Source organism: Staurois parvus, unplaced genomic scaffold (genome assembly GCF_062004578.1).
Source record: "Staurois parvus isolate SC_StPar_1 unplaced genomic scaffold, SC_StPar_1.0 ptg000165l, whole genome shotgun sequence".
NCBI lineage: Eukaryota > Metazoa > Chordata > Amphibia > Anura > Ranidae > Staurois > Staurois parvus.
Genome location: NW_028317961.1, coordinates 14106701 through 14127608, shown reverse-complemented (window position 1 = coordinate 14127608; position 20908 = coordinate 14106701). Strand labels below are relative to the sequence as shown.

The window sequence follows — 20908 nt, the reverse complement described above, 5'->3', positions numbered from 1 at the left end:
ATAGTGCCCCATCATTGGTGCCCGTGGGAAGAATAGTGCCCCATCATTGGTGTCGGTGGGAGGAATAGTGCCCCATCATTGGTGTCAGTGGGAGGAATAGTGTCCCATCATTGGTGTCAGTGGAAGGAATAGTGTCCCATCATTGGTGTCAGTGGAAGGAATAGTGTCCCATCATTGGTGTCAATGGGAGGAATAGAAAGGGAGAATGTCACTAACACACCGAGAATCACCAATATGGGTCCAAAAGTTTTAATTAACAATCACTTAGTTACAGCAAGGCAATGTTTCGGAGTCTCGCAGGACCCCTTCATCCATCACGTGCCTGATGAAGGGGTCCTGCAAGACTCCGAAACGTTGCCTTGCTGTAACTATGTGATTGTTCATTAAAACATTTGGACCCATATTGGTGATCCTTGGTGTGCTGGTGACATTCTCCCTTGCTGATTCTGTTTGGTTCCAGCCGACGATCGCTGCAGCACCCACTTATACACACAGCCATTTTTAACGCAGGAACGCATGCGTTTAGATTGTACACTTGCAGTGGGAGGAATAGTGTCCCATCATTTTGTGTCAGTGGGAGGAATAGTGTCCCATGATTGGTGTCTGTAGGAGGAATAGTGTCTTATCATTGGTTTCTGTGGGAGGAATACTACTTTATCATTGGTGTAAGTGGAAGAAATATTGCTCCATTATTGGTGTCAATGGGAAGAACAGTGCTCCATCACTATTATCATTGGGAGGAATAGTACTCTATCATTGGTGTCAGTGTGAAAATAGTGCCTCAAGGGCCAGCTAAAGGTATGCAAAAAGGCTGCATCTGGTCCCTGAGGCCAGATTGGAGACCACTGGTTTATACACAATATAATGTCACCACTTTACTTTACATACACACTTTTTTATACAATAGCATAAAAAATTAACTTATTGAGGGTTTGTTATCCATTGCTTTCCATTTATCTATGGAATGATAGGGAAAACTTCTTCATTGGGTATTTGGCACCCATTTCTCTTTTTGTTTAATTTTTTTTAGTCCTTGTATTGCAATTATATATAGGTGTGCAAAAGTTGTATTCATTTAGTGTAAACTTGGGTCACACTTGGGTTCTTTGTTTGGTTGAGTTATGTCTTTTCTGTCTTCTGCCCAGCTTTGTATTGAAACCTATGTTTCAAGCTGTCATCAGCGAAGTATTAACACAGCTGTGAGAGCCACACTCAGTCAAATGTTAAGTGACCTGACATTACAGTTACGGCAGAAGCAAGACAGCCCGGTGAGAATTCATTTCAATTTTTTTGTCATCTTTTCTTATAAAGTCATGGCTTGGACACCATTGTGTAAAAATGTCAAAAAACAAGATACTTATTAAGGGAAAATTGTCATGGCAAAAATATCAAAATGCTGCCTTTTGCTGAACTCTTTCTTCAAGTGTTATGCTGGTCAACTGGGTTCTGTACTTGTAGTAGTCTACTACAATTTTAAGTTTTAAATAGTAGAAACAGGGCCAGCACACCTAAAGTTACATGCACATTTAATGAAGATGAAAGACATCAGTACCTAACATAAGACTGCTAAGGCATACAGAATATGAAACTATGCTAGAAATGTACAAATTCGGTATACCATGCTTGAATGAGGTTAGGACATCTAGTGGCTGAATGGGATTACTGTGGGGGACAGCACTGGAATGGTGGCGAGTATTGCAATGTTTTTTTTTTTTTTTTTTTCAAAGAGACTAGTTAAAATATATAAAAATTGCCTAGAGCTGGACTTCAAGCGAGGTTGCTGCATTTTAAACAGTACAAATAACTAATAATCATCCTATCAACACATAGGGAGCAGCTTTTGCATTTTTAGTTGTTGTTTACAACCTACAAAAAACCCACAAGAAAGAAAGGATACAGCACCTCAATGTCTAATGAACAGGATATATTTATTGTGTTACTTGTTTCCAATTCCAAAAATGTTGATGTTTTTCGAAAATCTACATGAAAACAGGATGCAATCATTTGCATATTTCATAAACACCTATTTTGTTCACAATAGAAAATAGAAACTATATCGAATGTTTATAGCGTTTGCAAACTATGGGATATATCTGAAAATTGATCAATCCTGAAGTACTGACAGCCAATCTAATTTGTTGAGGTCCAAGAATGTCAGAACAGTACAGATATCCCCCAAATGACCCCTTTTTGCAAAGTAGACAGTCCGATGTTTTTTATAAAGGCGAGTTTTTTGAAGTTGTAATTTTTTTGTAATTTTTTCAGAAAACTAAGAAATTAAAAAAATGATTTTCACAATTTTTTTTTTTTTAACATACAGTCACCAGTGCAGTACAGCGTCAGCATATAACTGGCATGGCGGGGATCAGGGACACTGACTGGTCACGGTACAAAAAAAAAAAGATTTTTTTTAAATTTTTTTTTATTATTTTTCATTTTTTATTACATTTTTTTTTTCTCTTTTAAAGATTTTTTTGTTCATATTTCACTATGACCAAAGTAGTCTGTTACCATAGTAACATTGTACTACTTTGGGGAAGTGATCAGTATTTTTTTTTTTTTTTTTACACAATTTGCTTATAGTAAAGAAATACTTTGCTATAAGTAAGCATTTACCTGAATGAAATCGATTCATTCAGGGGTTTTTTTCTTTGTGCTTAGCTGTGATTTGGCCACGGCTAATCACATGACACAGCTGGGCTGTGATTGGCCCAGCTTGTGCATGTGATTGCTGTGACCATTCACAGCTAGACACACTTGTATACAATGGATGGCATGAAAGGAAGCCATCCATTGTATAAAACTGTCATGTGACCTGCTGTGATTGGTCACAGCAGGTCACATGGTACTAGCAACGGGGCCGGTACACAGATCTGTCATCGGCCGTTTCCGAAGGTACACAGCCGGTGACAGATCGTGCCGCAGCACAGCCCTCCGGGCATGCGCAATGTGCGTTCGTGAAAGGAAGCCATATTGCGTCCACCTGGAGGAATGAGCTGTTGCCCGGCCGCCATCTGGCTATAGGCCGGGCGACAACTGGTTAAACATTTGATATGTTTTCTATTGTGAATAAAATATGGGTATATGAGATTTGCAAATCATTGCATTCTGTTTTTATGTATATTTTACACAGCCTCCCAACATTTTTGGAATTGGGGTTTTATTATTATTATACATGATTTATATAGCGCCAACAGTTTGCTCAGCGCTTTACAATATAAAGGGAAACAGTACAGCAACAATACAGTTCAATACAAGAGGGTTAGGATATTAGGGTAATATTTGTAATATCTCAACAGAATACTGAAATTCTATCATTTGTGATTGATATATATCTTCCTTTTTTTTTTTTTCTCAATAGAATACTGAAATCCAGGAAGCATTACTGGAATTCAGGAGCCAAGGTATTTTGCAGTTGTCTTTTATGTGGGTCAGTTACTTTAGTATTCTATATTAAAAGGAAAGTAGGCTAAGAGTAGAGGAGATTAATTCTCTCTGGCTGTGTGACCTGATAGTTTTTTTTTTTTTTTACTAATATCAACCTTTTTAAACTGAGCTCTGTTTTATTAGATTAGTCAAAGGCTTTATAGCTTTATATTTTCAGCTGGGATCTACTTTTTTCCCCATTCATAACATTTAATGGATTTCAGGCCTATTTAAAACTGGAAGTAACTGTACAATAGAGTTCAGTTCTATTTACAAAACATTGCCTAAGTCCATTCTGCACACATATCTAAAAGGGAAACCAGAGATTCACTCAATATCAATGTTTACCTTCTTACAACGTGCTGTGTGTAGTAATAAAACAAAGCAGTGCTATGTTAATTAACACGGTTTAGAAATCTAAATGAATTTTGTAATGTTCAAGATTTATCTAATTCCGATTCGATCCAACAAACTCCTACATTCATTATTCTGTGACTTTGAATTCTCTGTGCAATTGCTGTGACAGTTCTGCTAGGTGATTGCTATTTTTGAAGTTTTCTAATGATGTGTTATAGGGTGGGGTCAGCATCCTGGTTTTTGCGTTGAATACTCTACCAAGCTGAAAAAACTTAAGCCAAGTTGGCGTCTAATGCACATCAATCAGCAAAACTATTCTAGTGTGCTTTTGAATGCTTCTTGCCTGTAAAAGATGATGGGTGCAATAGTTTGGAAAATAAAACGGCAGAAATATAGTAAATCAGTGGATAATATTTGTGTAGCTATAGCATTAACCCTAGAAAATCCACTCATTCATGGATAAAAAATTTTATATTTTGTTCTTTAACATAAATAAATTTGTATATATAGAAGGCAGATTGTTTCCCTGTCACACAGTGAACATCAGGTGGGTCATTTAATAAGACAGTTTTGACAGTCTTAATGTATAGTATCACATATTAATGATCTCAAATATGTCACCTTTTATTGATTTAGAGGAATCCGAGCTATAAAAGACAGCTTCTGATTTATTGTTTTTGGACTTTGGATGTTGTTGGATATTTTGTGCTACATTATATTAGGTACTGTGAGTAACTATACAAAATACCAGTTTTCTTACTGTTGACTAGCCTAAGTTATTAAAGTGGTTTGTTTAAATCTCACAAAGTTAACAATTAACTGTGAACTGGGAAGTTAGCATGAATTGGTGTGGATTTCTTTCATATGAATTATGGGTTATGTTTGTGATATTATTTTATTTTTTAGCGCAGCGTAAGCTATAGTTTTGTTTATGCTATACTAGAACATTTAAACCTGCACATATGGGTCTCCCATTAGAAATGCCCAAAATGAAGTATCAAAATCAGGACTTTAAAGCTCACTATTATTCTGGGTTATGTAGCCCTAGCAAAGTCACACTAACTATGTGATAAATGTCTGTTAACACATACATTTATCCAGCACAACAAAGGTGTTGTTGTTGTGTGTTTTTTTTTTTTTTTTTTTTTTTACATGCTCAGTACAACTTCACACTGTTGACATGTATCCACCAGTCTGTTAACTTTGCAGACAGAAGCACACATTTTCCGATCTCTCTCCCCGGTCCTTTTGAACAATTCACCTGGATCTTTCATTAGGATGAAAATCATGTGGTGGACTGTTGCAGTGTAATGTCCAGGGAACCCACCCACTCCTTCCCTGGCTACACTCCAGAGAATCCAGATTCCTGACAAAACTGTTCTCTGTAAGTCCATGCCATGGCAGATCCTAACATAGCCTCTCTGGGGTTGTTTATCACTTTGTATATAGTTTTTTTGACAATTGAATTTATATATTCTACTTCTATATGGCTGTCTTATCCCTCTCTGCCCCCATTCTGTATGCGCAACAAGACTTTCACCTTCCAGATCATCTTTATTTCTGAAGTACAATGTATTCTATAGGGCCAAAGCTTGTTCCCTTTAGAAGTATCAGAGGCGGAGGAGTTTGAGAGTAGGACGTAAAATGTCCTACTTCCTTTATGGAGTGTTCAGAATGTTCTGCAGATTAGGGTGGTTTAGACTAGTTTAGCTCTACTGATTTTAATGCAGCATATATGCACATATTTATCAAGTAGCCAAAATGGACTGCATGCTGATATGTAATATAGATTAGAAAGTGCAAATGGTAAAGACCTATGCGCTGCTTTGTTCCAACTATAGTAATAATATCAGGGAAGAAGATTGCTGCACTCACTCCTCTGGTGTACTCACACTCAAAATAAATAAATGAAAAAAATGTGGTGCGCTATCTCCTCATAAATAGAACCATAAGCTTTGAAAGCATAAAGTGACAGTCCAAAAAAAGTAACAAATAATAAATGTCCAATCCAGTATATGTTTCATTAACATCCAGCCATAATCAACACCGTGCTTGACTTGTGGCCCCACTCCCTGCTCATCTTGACCATTGACCTAGAAATTATAAAAGGCCATAAACATGCTTTATAAGGAAAATGTGACTCCAAAATTTCTGATCTGTGACGTGTCCCTTCCACGTAGTATGCTTCTTTAAACTCCAGATCCGTGCAAAATAAAACAAAAACATACTATAGTGCAACACCATTTTGTATAACCAAAAATTAAATGTGCTACAATATCCACTCACATTAAACAAATTATATGTGACTCTGAATTATGGTGAACATTTATGCATTACTCCTCCGTGCCGACTATATTGTGGTGTTTCCCATCACCAGGTAGGTGCACCATGCACTCACCTTCTTCCCTGACCTAACTGATAGGTCATACACACTTAGGGATGAAAGCAGATTCTCCTTATCCACTGCCAGTCCTTAGTAGCTAATTTGTTAGTTCTGACCCTTTAAGGGAACATGCTCTCAGATATCCAGTGGAATTAAGGTGTATATGATCAAATATAAAGGGAATAGATCATAGTGCAACCCCATAAAATATGAACACTTTATTCAAGTAAAAAATGCACTCATAAAAGTAATGAATCAAAAGCATATCATCGCTATCAATCAAAATGGTTCCTCACATCACTCATGCCAGTTTGAGAAAGACCGGAAGTGACATCACTAGGCTCTGTGCGAAGTTGCTTCACAGGTCACGTGACTTCTTCAGGGTAAAGAAGTCACGCGAAGTCAACCTGAAGAAGTCACGTGACCTGTGATGCACCATGTCTGGTGAAACCTAGTGATGTCACTTCCGATCATGCTCAAACTGGCATGAGTGATGTGAAGAACCATTTTGATTGATGGCTATGATATGCTGTTGATTCATTACTTTTGTGATTGCCAAAGCACAAATGTTTTTTCAGAAATCTCTATTTACACTCACCGGCCAGTTTATTAGGTACACCACCTTGCTAGTTCCGGGTTGGACCCCATTTTGCCTTTAGAACTGTGTTAATTTCAACAAGATTCAACAAGGAGTTTGAAACATTCCTCAGAGAGATGTTACTGTTGACTTTCTATCATCTTCAACCAGTCTGCCCATTCTCCTCTGACATCAACTAGGCATTTTTGTCCACCCAACTGCCAGTCACTGGATATTTTCTCTTTTTTGGACCATTCTCTGTAAACCCTAGAGATGGCTGTGTGTAAATATCTCAGTAGATCAGCAGTTTTTGAAATACTCAGACCAGCCATCTGGCATCAACAACCATGCCTTTCTTCCCCATTCTGATACTCGGTTTGCACTTCATCAAGTTTTGAGTGTCCACATTTAAAAGATTTATTACATTGTGCTCTACAGTAAGAGGAATAAATAAACAAAAAAAAACACCACAAAATATGTAAGCCTAGATATTGACAATATTTCTTTAAAAAAAATCTCTATAACTTCCAGCGGTGACCCCTGCCCTCTCTCCTGCCAGCGGTGACCCCTTACCTCTCTCCTGCCATCACTGACTCCTGCCCTCTCTCCTGCCATTATTGAAGCATGTCTACTCTCTTGCCAGCAGTGACTACTCTTGTCCTCTGTCCTGCCACAGTGACCCCTGTCCTCTGCCCTACTGATCCCCAGTACAATGCCTTACTAATTCCGGTGCACCCTCCTGCTGACCCCTATATGCTGTCCTAAAAACTAATAGCCCTTGTACACTGGCCAACAAACTGCTGACCCTATTGTCTGCCTTGCTGACCCCTTTACATTGCTCTGCTGATCTCTCATCCTCTGCCACCCTGACATTTTTTACTGCACCCCCACATCAGACAAGTTAGATCCGGCCCTGTTATGTCTGCATTTTGCATTTGTGTCTAATCTAATGTACTCTTTCCATTTCATCTATTAATAGAATCTGGTCCATCCGTGGAGTCGCTGTGTGATGATGTTGTATCTGTGCTCACTGTCCTCTGTGACAAACTGCAGGCTGTTGTTAAGTAAGTATTGTGGGACTTCTAAAATAAACAGGGAAAGGGTTTGACTGTCTATTGACGTAAAAGTTTTTTACTTATTAAGTTTATCATAGATAAATTTAAGTATAGTCCTTGTATTTGCAGTTGCATAGGAAATGAGAGATCTTATCCTGCTAGGTGCTATGTGTTTAATAGTAGTTTTTTATTTATTTATTTCAGGTACTTGTATAGCGCCGTAAATTTACGCAGCGCTTTACATATACATTTTACATTCACATCAGTCCCTTACCCTCAAGGAGCGTACAATCTAAGGTCCCTAACTCGCATCTATACATACACACATTAGGGCCAATTTAGACAGGAGCCAATTAACCTACCAGCATGTCTTTGGAGTGTAGGAGGAAACCGGAGTACCCGGAGGAAACCCACGCAGGCACAGGGAGAACATGCAAATCATTTGCATTCGTGTTCTAATGTCCAAATGAATATTTGAATCTCTTAAGGTGGCAGCAATATTTAGTTTCGCTTATTCCTGCACATCATTACTGCTGTTTTTGTACAGCAGTGTGAACAAACATAAAGGGTGTGTGTACTTTTAAAGCACATTTGGGCCCCTTTCACACAGGCGGTTAGATTTCAGCTTTTAGCTGAGGAACTTACCGCAGCTAAATGCAGACAATGCATCCCTATGGCTCCATTCACACACTGCGTTTAGCAACGTTTTCGTAACATACTGTTTTATGTGTTTAGGAAAAAGTTGACTGTGCAGTAATGATGTACCGCAGCTATTTGTACATAAACGCAGTTAATCACAGTACAAAGAAAAAAATAAGTAAACCGTTGCATTAAGAAAAGGCAAGAATTTACTACCGCAGCTAAACGCAGCCGCATGTAAATGCAGATAAACGCAATGTACAAACGCAAGTGATCTGTGTGCCAGGAGTGTTGGAATTTCATAATAAAAAACCTGCATTTACAAGCGGCAGAACAACTGCCCGTGTAAAAGGGGCCTAACTCTTTGTTTCATATATTGAAGAAAAGTAAGCAATGTTGTAATAAATCTACTTTGAGAGCTGTCCTAAGAGGCGCACACTGGTGTAAATAATGCTTTGTTTAGAGTTAACCTGGTTCTGTCTGTATTGTAATGGGGATGTCACACTTCCTATCCTGCAACCAGTGACAACTCTATCTCATCTATTTGCACAAATGGCTCCTTCTCTGCCTGAAATAAGTGGGAGTGGCTCTCATATCAGCAGTTGACATTATGCAGCATTTCCATTAGCGAGGGTCATATGCCCCACTCATCTCACCAGTTAGTGGCCTGTGCAAACCGATTAGTATTTTCACTGCACTTCTGTCAAACCTGTATGTCTGCACCACCTAATATGATGTAATATAGCAGCTGAGGTTGTTGCTTCCAGGGTGCATAGTGTAGCTTTTACAACTTTCACAAACAAATTTGAATTACGGGTGGATATCAGAATTTGCATTTAGATATCTTACAATATGAAGTCATCCATTTTAACACCTTTGGACGTTCATATGCCTTGTTGGCTCAGCAAATGTTAATCACATTACAATGACATTACATTACAATTTATTAGAAGATGAGCATTTAAGAGTTTGTCAACAATAATTAAAGTGTTATTAAAGGCATTTTTCTTGTTTTAAAATAACAAGCGTATCATATTTACCTACTCTGTGCAGTGATTTTGCACAGAGCAACCCAATCCTCCTCTTCTCAAATCCCCTGCCGTTGCTCCGTGCCCCTCCCTCTTGAGTGCCCCCACAGCAAGTAGCTTGCTATGGGGGCACCAAAGGAGACTCACTTCTGAGCTGCTGCTCTGTGTGTCCATTCACACACAGCTCACTGGCTGTGATTGACAGCAGCGGGAGCCGAGGCTCTTCTGTACATCGCTGGATCGCGATGGGGCTCAGGTGAGTATTAGTCCTCATGCACACTGGACATTTTTACAGCTGCTGTTTTTGGCTTTTGACATTTTTTTTTTTCTACAGCTAGTAAACCCCCCAGCATGTTATCCTATGTGTCCATGCACACATAGACTGTAATCAACGTTTCTTGGCCGGGAAAAAACCCCAGGACTAGTGGGTGTCTAGAGGAGTTTTTTACTCTAATGCTGAAAAACACGGTAAAATGCCGCAAACCAGCATTTTTGGACTTTTTTTTTTTACCCAAAAATTTTTTCTTTATAAAAAAAAGCTGAAAAATGCAAGAAAATGCCACTAAACACGAATGCAAAAACGCTTAAAAAAGCTGAAAAACTCACATTTTTAACGTGACTTTACACAGCTAATGTTACCAGCATTCTCAAACGTCCAGTGTGCATGAGGACTTGGTGGGGACTGGGGGCAACGCTGCACGCAGAAGGTTTTTTACCTTGAGTCTTTACAACCACTTTAAACTCCTCATGCAGAGGGCGCCTGAAATTTGACCTGGGAAGAACAGCAAAAACGCACAAATAGGAAATTGGATTTCTGGGCCATTCTGTAATCCTAGACTCCATGGAGTTGATTTACTAAAACTGCAGAATGCAAAATTTGGTGCAGTTTTGCATGATCGCCAATCAACTTCTATCTTCAGCTTGTTCAATTTAGCTATGCCAAAAAAAAATCCTGGATGTGAATTGGTTTCTATGCAGAGCTGCACCCGATTTTTTGTAAATCAACCCCCATAATGTATGTTTCAGAAGCATCTGAAGAGAACCCACTGCTCAACAAAGGGAAGCCTTTCCTGAAAAAAACATGGAGGTTGCCATTGACCAGTCATGTAGACTCTCTCTGTTGCTTTAATAGCTAGTGCAAATAAAGATTTTTTTAGGACAAGCTTTCAGGAAGAGAACGCAACCTTTTAGATGTAAAAGACCTGAACCACTTTCATATGTGTCCTGTTTTAAACTTCTGTAGCTTTTTAAAACTATTTGACACTTACTCTCCAATTTCATATGGTCATGTCTCTGTTTTTTGGTACTAATTGACTGGATATTTAGGGTGGATCCCCACCTATGTATGGGAGCTACTACAAACATTAAAACACTCATGGCGTGTGTGTTATAGAGGGAATCCCATTTGTGGGCCCCCAAAATGTCAGCGCAATAAACATATGTGATCCTTTAACGTACCGCAATAATAGGTTGTATGTTGCTTTAGGCAAAAATGGGTCAAGTACATTTGTTTTAAATGGTCTTTGAACATCATGGCCCATAACAAATGAATAAGCAGACACAACATATGACCAACAGTTTGCGTAGCACTTTACAATGTGAGGGCAAATTCAATACAGGATGAATCAGGCCTGCTTGTTAGACGTTACATTCTAAAAGGGGAGGGAGAAGTGATACAAAGGGTAATAACTGTGGGGAATAAGCTGAAGGAGAAAATAAAAGTACAGTTAGGTGGAGGCAGGATAGGCTTTTCTGAAGAGAAAAGTTTTCAGGGACAGAGTAGGAGAAAACTGGGCAGATTGGGGTAGGCAGTTCCAGAGGATGGGAGAGGCTCAGGAGAAATCCTAGAGGTGAGCATGGGAGGAGATGACAAGGGAGTTGGAGAGCAGGAGATCTTGGGAGGAACAAAGAGAAAGATTTGGTTGGTATTTTGAGATTATGTTAGTGATGTATCTGGGGGCCAAGTTGTGCAAGTCTTTATAAGTTATTAGTATTTTGAATTGAATTTGTTGGGTGAGTGGCAGGCAATGGAGGGATTGGCAGAGAGGGGTTTCAGACACTGTACAGTTGGTAAGGTGGATGAGTCTGGCAGCAGCCTTCATGATGGACTGAAGGGGGATAGCCTATGTAAAGGTAATCCAATGAGAAGGGGGTTGCAGTAGTTGAGGCAAAAGATGACCAGGGAGTGGACTAGGAGTTAACATGCATTACAGTGCACGGTAAAGTGTTAATTGTGCATGTGTAGGTATGAATGGGCTCCCAGAGAATTGTCTTATTTTGTTGTAATACAAAACCTTTCCAAGTGATCATTTCTGTTTTCTGTTTTATTTTACAGTGAAAATCACCCATTGCAGCTTCTGTACCTGGAATGTATACTATCAATGCTCAGCAGTTCATCTCCTGCTTTGAATGTTCACAAAGGTTTTATGGACCTTATATGGTAAGTAGCAGTATTAACATGAAGTTATTGTGTTTCGGGTAATGATTGTTGTTCTGATTACTACTTTTTGTTTTTGTTCAACCTGTCTTCATATTTAATAATTAATATATAATAATTCCCCTTTATTCGTCCTTTTTGTTTTTTTTTTAAGGGTGTTTTACTTTTTTGCTTTATATCTTTGCAGGAAGCAGCTATGCCCTGCTCTTGTGGTGATCCTTGGAAACCCAGTCCATGACAAAACTATAACTTCTGCACATAATAACATCTGTGTGGACTCTGACTGCCACTCAACAGGTGTAGCAGATCAGGGTCGTGGATCAGCATGTTCTTCTACAGCTCCGGCTCTCAGTGGCCCAGTTGCCAGGACTATTTATTACATTGCGGCAGAGCTAGTTCGACTTATGGGCTCAGTTGAGTCTATGAGGCCAGTCTTGCAGTCGCTGTACCATCGCATTCTGCTGTATGCTCCTCCACAAAATCGTGTTGAAGCCATTAAAATTATGAAAGAGGTTAGTGAAACCCTCAAGATCTGTTCAATATTTTCTGTCGGTTAACAGGCAAACTCAAAGTGACATTTTAGTTGTGTGGACACCAGCAGATTGACTTTCCCACTGATACCTTTTATCTTCAAAGGCTCCAGAAATAGTTCTGCCCTAGGCACACATGAAACTTAAAATAAAGCATGGCCAGGCTATGCACACTAAAGTATTTACATATTCTATTCACAGAGTAAAAGTACTTTAAAACAAGCCCTAATTTACCTTTGTAGCTAAGGGCATTGTGGGGAAATGTATGTTTAAATCAAAGAGCGGCTTTGAAATCGTATTAAATTTTAATGCAGCAGAATCCTGGCAGAATGTTACTGCTTGTTAAGAATATACAAGCATCGGCCATGTTATTAGGTACACCTTGCTAGTAGCGGGTTGGACTCCCTTTTGCCTTCAGAACTGCCTTAATTCTTCATGGCATAGATCCAACAAGGTGTTGGAAACATTCCTCAGAGATTTTGGTCCATATTGATATGAGTTACTGTTGCCTCCCAAACCTCTCTGCCCATTCTCCTCTGATCTCTGACATCAACAAGGCATTTTCGCCCAAAAAACTGCTGCTCACTGGATAGTTTCTCTTTTTCTGACCATTCCCTGTAAACCCTAGAGATGGTTGTGTGTGAAAATCCCAGTAGATCAGCAGTTTTTGAAATACTCAGACCAGCCCGTCTGGCACCAACAACCATGCCACGTTCAGAGTCACTAAAATCCCCTTTCTTCCCCAGTTTGATGCTCGGTTTGAACTTCAGTAAGTCAACTTCACCACATCTAGATGCCTAAATGCACTGAGTTGCTGCCATGTGATTGGCTGATTAGCAATTTGTGTTATCAAGCAGTTGACCAGGTGTACCTAATAAGAAAGTGTCCAATGAGTGTATAAAGGGTTTAATATCCGTAGTCTGGGAACAGATGCATTTTAAAGGTAACCTTCTGCTTTACTAATTATTTTTTGGGGGGGGGGCATACTTCTTGCCATGGCTTGCTTGCAAATATCAATTGCTTCCCTTCCCCTCTCTGCTTTAGGCATTTTAATTGCCTTTTATTCCAGCCACAGCTTCTGGGCTTCATGACACTGTGTCACCCAAGCCACTCTTCAGTGGTCTGGCTGTCTGTAGGAGGCTTTATCATCAGGAGGATCTATTCCTCAAGTAACATTCACAGTCTTGCTTGTTGTCCTTTGCTCTTCAATGAGATGTTCAGCAGAGGCATACATGTCTACTACTGTAGATTCTAAGTCTGAAAATAAAGTAGCATCCTTTAACTCACTTTGAAACCACATCCTTAGAAATGTTTTGGGTTGATACGGTCATTTTTGCCCCATCTAGGGAAACGTGCATCAGGTGGCAATGAAAGATAAAGTTTACACATTCGGAATTTATCTACACAGACAGCAAAAAAAAACTCCGCCAGGTTTAACCCTTTCCCCACTTAATTCAAAAAGAAAGCATTTTGACTGGAGTTGCATTTTACCAGCGCTGAAAGTACAGTAATTTGACTTGTTCCCTGGAATGTTTGATAATCCAAGCACATTAGTTACCAGATATGGCTCCTGTTTTTGATCAGTCATGATTGTGACAGTCTGACAGTCCGCTGCTGCTGGGGGGGGGGGGGGGGTGTAGTAATTCCAAAATTGATTGGGTAGCTTACATATCCTGTTCCCATAAGTTCCCCAGCTCCCCCTTCACATCATACCTCCACATGGTACACCACTAAAATCTGTGAGCAGTTTAAGGCCCCTGTCCATTTTTCCTGGACCTGATTGGACCCTCTATGGTGCGCCTGTTGTAAACGGACTTGTCTGTTTACACCCACCTACCTCTAATCCGATCCACTAAAAACGGATGGAAGGGGATCTGTTCCCCTCCATTTGGGCAGATTGGATTGGAGGGCAGTCAGGTGTAAACAAACAGCTGGTCTGTTTTTTTTACTTTTCCCCTCTGTTTTCACCTGGTGATCTGGCCAGCTAACACATCTCCTGTATTAGAGTGCCCTCACTTAGGATGAATGAGGAAAGGCATAGAGATACACGTTAATCGCTACTTGTCATACTACACTTTTGTTTACTGTGGTTGAATATTGTAACATCTTTAAGTGGAAATGCAGAATTTATCAGGCTCTTTAGGGTTTTCCAACAGTTGTTCATCACAACTGAGTTTTACCCTTTACTCTTAAACAAGATGTTATTCCAAACCTTAAAATATCAGTGTATCATGTGAGAAATGGACCTTTTTTTTTTTTTTTTTAACCATTTTGATCTGACATCAGATGCACTCTGTCGTTTTGCAATCACTACCCAACTGAAGGCCTTTCCCTAGGTCTTTGAAGATCTTTATTTTTGGGTAAAAGAAAATAACATATACCCAGTCCTTTTTTATTTTTATTGTATTAAAAAAACCTTGTGAATAGCACAGAACCTTTTAACCATTTCCCGACCGGCCGTTGTATATAAACGGCTGGACGGTGGCAGTGCAGGGTCGGGTGGCCGTTTATAAATGGCCTCCCTGCACCCTGCTTGTGCGCGCTCCCCGTCCTCTGGACACAGTGAAACACCGATCGTCGGACGGGACCTCTGTACGAAGTCCCGATCATGTAATCACTGATTGGCCAATCAGTGATCACATGCAAAGTAGTAAGCAAGATGTCAGTTCTGACATCATTGCTTACTACGTGTGAAATCTGTGAATGATCACAGAGGTCACATGGTACAAGGCTATTCACAACAGCCTTGTACCATGTGACATGCTGTGACCAATCACAGCTCACTCAGTAGTTCTCAATGGCTGCAAGAATGCAGACAGAGAGAAAGAGAAATGATTGCTTTTACATCCTATATGGGTGTAAAAGCAATCCGTGTAAAAAAAAAAAAAAAAAAAAAATCTTCATCACTCCCCAAAAGTAGTACACTGTCACCATGGTGACACTGTACTGCTAGGGTGACAGTATGTAAAAAATAAAATAAATATAAAAAATATATAAAAATGCTTAAAAATTATAATTTTTGGTCATAAACTAATTTGGCTTATTTTTTTTTTTTTACTAAAAAGATAACAGAATAAATTTTGGCCAAGATTTATGATGAAATATTATTTATTTGCAAAATTTTATAAGAAAAACACTTTTTTTTCCCAAAATTTTTGGACATTTACATAGAAAAAAAAATAAAAATCCCAGCGGTGAATAAATACCACCAAATTAAAGTTTTATCTGTCTCAAAAAAAATGGTAAAAAATTCATATGGGTACAGTGTTGCATGACCACGCAATTGTCATTCAATGTGTGATAGCTCTGAAAGCTGAAAATTGTCGTGGTCAGGAAGGGGGTAAAAGTGTCCGGACTGGAAGTGGTTAAAACAAATATCGGTGTCATGACATTCTCACATTACAGTGTTGACTTTGTCTTTCTCAAATGTTCTCAAGCAGACAATACATGGAAAATTTCTCTTAAACACACCTTCTTTGTTCCTGCTTTAAATGTGTTATGCGTATCAGTGAATTAGTCCCTAAGAGTGCTTCTTGCTGGTCATAAAATCATTGTGTGGTGACTCTATGACAAATGTGCTTAATAATCTGATTTCAAATTTTAGATGCTTAGCAGTCCTCAGAGGCTCTTTGACCTTTCTGGGCCATGTACATCTGAACCAGAGACTAGAAAGCGGTCAATATCGAAGAGGAGGTCACACCTGGATCTTTTAAAACTGTAAGTTTTCTATAGTATTTACTTCAAGCTTCAACTTTTCAATGTGGTTTTTAATCTGAAAATTCTGCTAGTTTAGTGACCCATTTTAACATTTTTTTCACCATATGTTACACCAGAATTAATGTCCATTGTGTTGACACGTGTTAGCATGCATTTTAGAAATGCTGCATTGTGCTTGATAGATTTCTGGGTAATGGATTTCACAGTAGGTCAGTGCACCTAAATTACATAATGTGACTTCTGTGCAATGCCCTGGAAATTCAGTATGTTTTAATGAAATGAGAGATGCAGCAAAATACATGACACATCTAATTTAAGCAAGCACAGAACATATTTCACCCCTTCACCACAAAAATTATTTTATGGATGCTTCATTCACATTGTAAAATGATCTCTTGCACATAATTAATATCTGGGATTTATGTAATCTTTAAAGTTTTTTGCATCCTTTTTTTTCTGTTTCAGTTTCAGTATAATTCAGAAATCAAATTATGGGCTTTTTTTGCACTATGTTTTATTTTTGTGGTTATCTTTCTTTCAAGATTACCTTTTATTGAGAATGTTGCCTTATCATGGCCATATTAGGAATGAGAGGAGATTGCTTGACATTTTAGTACTGTCCCATTTCAAAACAAGATTGAACTACTCCAAGTACTCAGACTTCTACTCCTAGTATATCACAAATCTGGGTAATTCTAACTGAGCATATGGTTAACATGAACATAGGTCACCTTCAAAGATCACATCATTTGAAAAAAAGTAGAACAAGAGACATAAGCAACTGAAGTTAAATGCAAATATTAACTCTTTATGTAAAAGTTGACCCTGCCGCTTGAGCCTGCCTGTTGCTGAATGAGGCTGGCTGTCACATAGGGCATGTAGGGATGCTCAGAATGTGACCACATCAAATTGTACACAAAGTCGAGATTTTAGCTACCTATATCTTTTTATCACTGGTGGTTTTGACTTGCAGTTTTCACTAAAGGTAACTGAACAGAATCATTTTCCTAAGGCACTGTGTATACGAACAATAGCCGTGTAATACAAAATTAATTAAACAATATTTTTCACTTTTTTTTTTTTTTACGCTTTGTTGCATCTCAGTGCTGTTGATCTCTCTCTTGCAACCCTTTTCAGACTTTTTCTGTCCATATCTATGCAATCCTGCCATAGTTTCTTGACATTTCTCAGGGCAGTTTTTCCTGATAGTGGCATGCCTGTATAAAGTGTGTTGAGACAGCGACTTGTAGCCGTTATTTGTCTTCTCATTTTCATAATACTAAATCTAGAGGCATGGATATTTAAAGTGGTTCTAAAGCCTAAGCCTGTTTTATCTTAATGCATTCCCTGCATTAAGGTAAACCATGTTAAGTTATCAGTATCACCCCCTCATCCCCATTATACTTACCGGCGTCCTCACTGGATCCAGCCCTGTGCCCATCTGTAGCAGCTCTGTCTTCTCTCCCCAGTCTCACAGGCTTTGCTGAGGTAACAGGAGCCACTGGCTCCCACCACTGTCGGTCAAATCCTGTGATGAGGGGACAGGGCCGAGCCACTCTGTCTGTGTCTATCCAGCGTGGTTCAGGATTGAGCACTTCCAAGTACCCTCTATAGCAAGTGGCATGCTATGGGGGAACTTGGAAGGGAGAAGGAGCTAGGAGCGCTGTCAGGGGACCAAAGAAGAAGGGCTTCAGGGCTGCCCTGCATAATTCTTTTGCACAGAGCAGGTAAATAGAACCCCTGGCAAAAAGTATGGAGTCACCACTCTTGGAAAATGTTAATTTAATTGTGTAGAAATAAAACAATCAGACGCCTCAAAACTATTTTCATGTAATATTCCAGCCTTCTGGCTTTAAGAAACACGTAAATAAAAAAGAATGAAAAGTGTAGTCAATTTCAACTGTTTTTTGAAGCTCAAGCAGAGGAAAAAAGATATGGAATCACTCAATTCTGAGGAAAATATTATGGAGTCACCATATACTTTGCAGTTCTAAAACAAACATCTGCATCAGATTACATCTGCTAATTGGTCTGCAGTTAAAAAAGAGTGTTTGCGCACCTTGGTGAGCTATTGCACCAATTTGACATGAATCATGGCTCCAACACGAGAGATGTCAGTTGAAACAAAGGAGAGGATTATAAAAGTTCTTCAAGAAGGTAAATCATTTCGAAATGTTTCAAAAGATGTTGGTTGTTCCCAGTCAGCTGTGTCTAAAATCTGGGCCAAGTACAAATCAAATGGGAAGGTTGTAAAAGGGAAGCGTACTGGTAGACCAAGAAAGACATCAAAGTGTTAAGATAGAAAACAGAAAATGAACAATAAAACAAATGAGGAACAAATGGGCAGAAACTGGAGTCAATGTCTGTGACCGAACTGTAAGACATCGCCTAAAGGAACTCTCAGTTTACATAGAGAAAAGCCAAATGAAAACCATCATTAATACCTAAACAGAAAAAAACAAGGTTACAATGGGCTAAAGAAAAGCAATCATGGACTGTGGATGACTGGATGGAAGTCATATTCAGTGATGAATCACGAATCTGCATTGGGCAGGGTGATCATACTGGAACTTTTGTTTGGTGCCATTCCAATGAAACGTATAAAGACAACTGCCTGAAGAAAACATGCAAATTTCCACAATCATTAATGATATCAGGTTGCATGTCTGGTAAAGATATAGGGGAGTCATTAAATCATCAATAAATGCACAAGTTTATATTGAGATTTTGTCCACTTTTCTTCTATCAATTGAAAGGATGTTTTGTGATGATATCATTTTTCAGGATGATAATGCATCTTGCCATGGGTCAAAGTCCGTGAAAACTTTCCTTCAAGAAAGACATATTCTGTCAATGGCATGGACTGCAAATAGTCCAGACCTCAATCCAATTGAAAATCTATGGTGGACTTTAAAGAAAATGGTCCATGGCAAGGCTCCAACCTGCAAAACTGATCTTGCAACTGCAATAAGAGAAAGTTGGAACCGGAAGAATACTGTTGGTCGATTTAGTTAAATCCATTCCTCAGAGAATTCTGTTATAAAAGCCGGAGGTGGTGCAACAAAGTACTAGTGGTGTACTGTAGTGTTTTCTTATGTTTTTTTTTCATGATTCTATGATATTTTCCTCAGAATTGAGTGATTCCATATTTTTTCCTCTGCTTGATCTGCAAAAACAGTTGCAACTGACTACATTTTCATTCTTCTTTTTTTTTTTTCTTTTTTTAAGTGTATCTTAAAGCCAGAAGGTTGGAATGTTAAATGAAAATCGTTTTGAGGCATGTTTTGTTTAGATTCAGTTTTCTTTCTACACAATTAAAAAAATGAATGAACAGTTTCCAAGAGTGGTGAATCCATACTTTTTGCCAGGTGTTTGTTATTATAATATGTATAATATAATATGTTGTTATTTAAAAAAATACAAAATAAGACATTACTGTCATTTTAACATGCAATCCCAGCAGATTTTCACAGAAGTGTTGAAGATCCTGACTACTTCCTTTTACTTGTTATCTTTCTGATAAAGAACACATATGAGTTATAATAGAGAATAGTTATGCAGACTTGGAAAAACAAATGTGCCCCCACCCACCTTCATTTTCCATGGTGAGATCCTGTTTTCTGTACATTACACAAGCACTTTAAACATCGACTGACTTAAGTTATTTGTTCCTTTTTATGTATGCAACTCTCAGATGTGCTGAAAGAAACCAGTTGGTACAGAACTTCCATGAGTCATCATAGCAATGACCCATGGTTTGATTAAATCATGCTGAGAGATTTGATAAAGAAATGGAGCTGTAAAGTAACATTCTCTTGATGTGCTGTCTTTAGTTAACCAACATGACTTAACCACTTGCCCTCCAGAGGATTTACCCCCCTTCCTGACCAGGCCATTTTTTGTGTTATGGCGCTGCGTTACTTTAACGGACAATTGTGCAGTCATGCAATGCTGCACCCAAATGAAATTTTACATCCTTTTTTCCCACAAATCTAGCTTTCTTTTGGTGGTATTTGATTGCCTGTTTGTTATTTTTTGTGCTATAAAAGAAAAAACAGACCGACAATTTTGAGAAACAAAACTATATTTTTGACTTTTTGCTATTGAACATGTACTGTAACAAAAATGTTAAAAATCAAATTTCGTTATAAATTTAGGCCAAAATGTATTCTGCTACATGTCTTTGCTAAAAAAAAATCCCAATACATGTAAATTAATTGTCTTACGTGAAAGTTATAGCATTTACAAATAGCAGTGTATATATACTGGGGTTTTTTTCCTACTCATAATGGTGGCAATCAGCGACTTATAGCGGGACTGTGGTGGACATTCTGACACTGGGGGGAACTGACTTGGTGTCACTGACATCCCTAATAAAAAGCACTGACACTGTACTAATGGCACTGGGCAGGAAGGGGTTAACATGTGGTGCAATCAAAGGGTTACCTGTGTGCTGTGTGCCATTTTTACGAAGCGTGCTGTGTTAGTGCTTCACTGTACACACACTGCTTTGCATGCTATGCACAGCCATGCAAATCATTGTGCAGGAGCTCACAGGGGAGGAACTGTTACAAACGGTCCCCCCCCCCATCCCCCCGTTGGACATGCTCGGCAATCACCGGGTGCTGGTGAGTAATCACAGGCCGGGACCGGTGATTGACAGCCGTGGCCACAAATGGCAGTGTGGGTAGGGTGCGTGTGCTGCCCGTGCATGCCCCCTACCTAGAAATGCAAAATCACATGTATTTCTGCTATGGGA

The 20908-nt window shown here is 38.9% G+C and overlaps 1 protein-coding gene across 1 annotated transcript in view; it reads left to right on the top strand.

The window, feature by feature from the left end:
• The window catches only part of ARFGEF3 (ARFGEF family member 3), a 119800-nt gene that overhangs the window by 34325 nt on the left and 64567 nt on the right, over positions 1-20908 (top strand). The window contains exons 6-11 of the mRNA XM_089676234.1: positions 1146-1268; positions 3362-3404; positions 7723-7807; positions 11801-11905; positions 12090-12414; positions 16037-16149. Coding sequence (XP_089532360.1) covers positions 1146-1268; positions 3362-3404; positions 7723-7807; positions 11801-11905; positions 12090-12414; positions 16037-16149 — 794 coding nt within the window. The remainder of the gene's footprint in view (positions 1-1145; positions 1269-3361; positions 3405-7722; positions 7808-11800; positions 11906-12089; positions 12415-16036; positions 16150-20908) is intronic.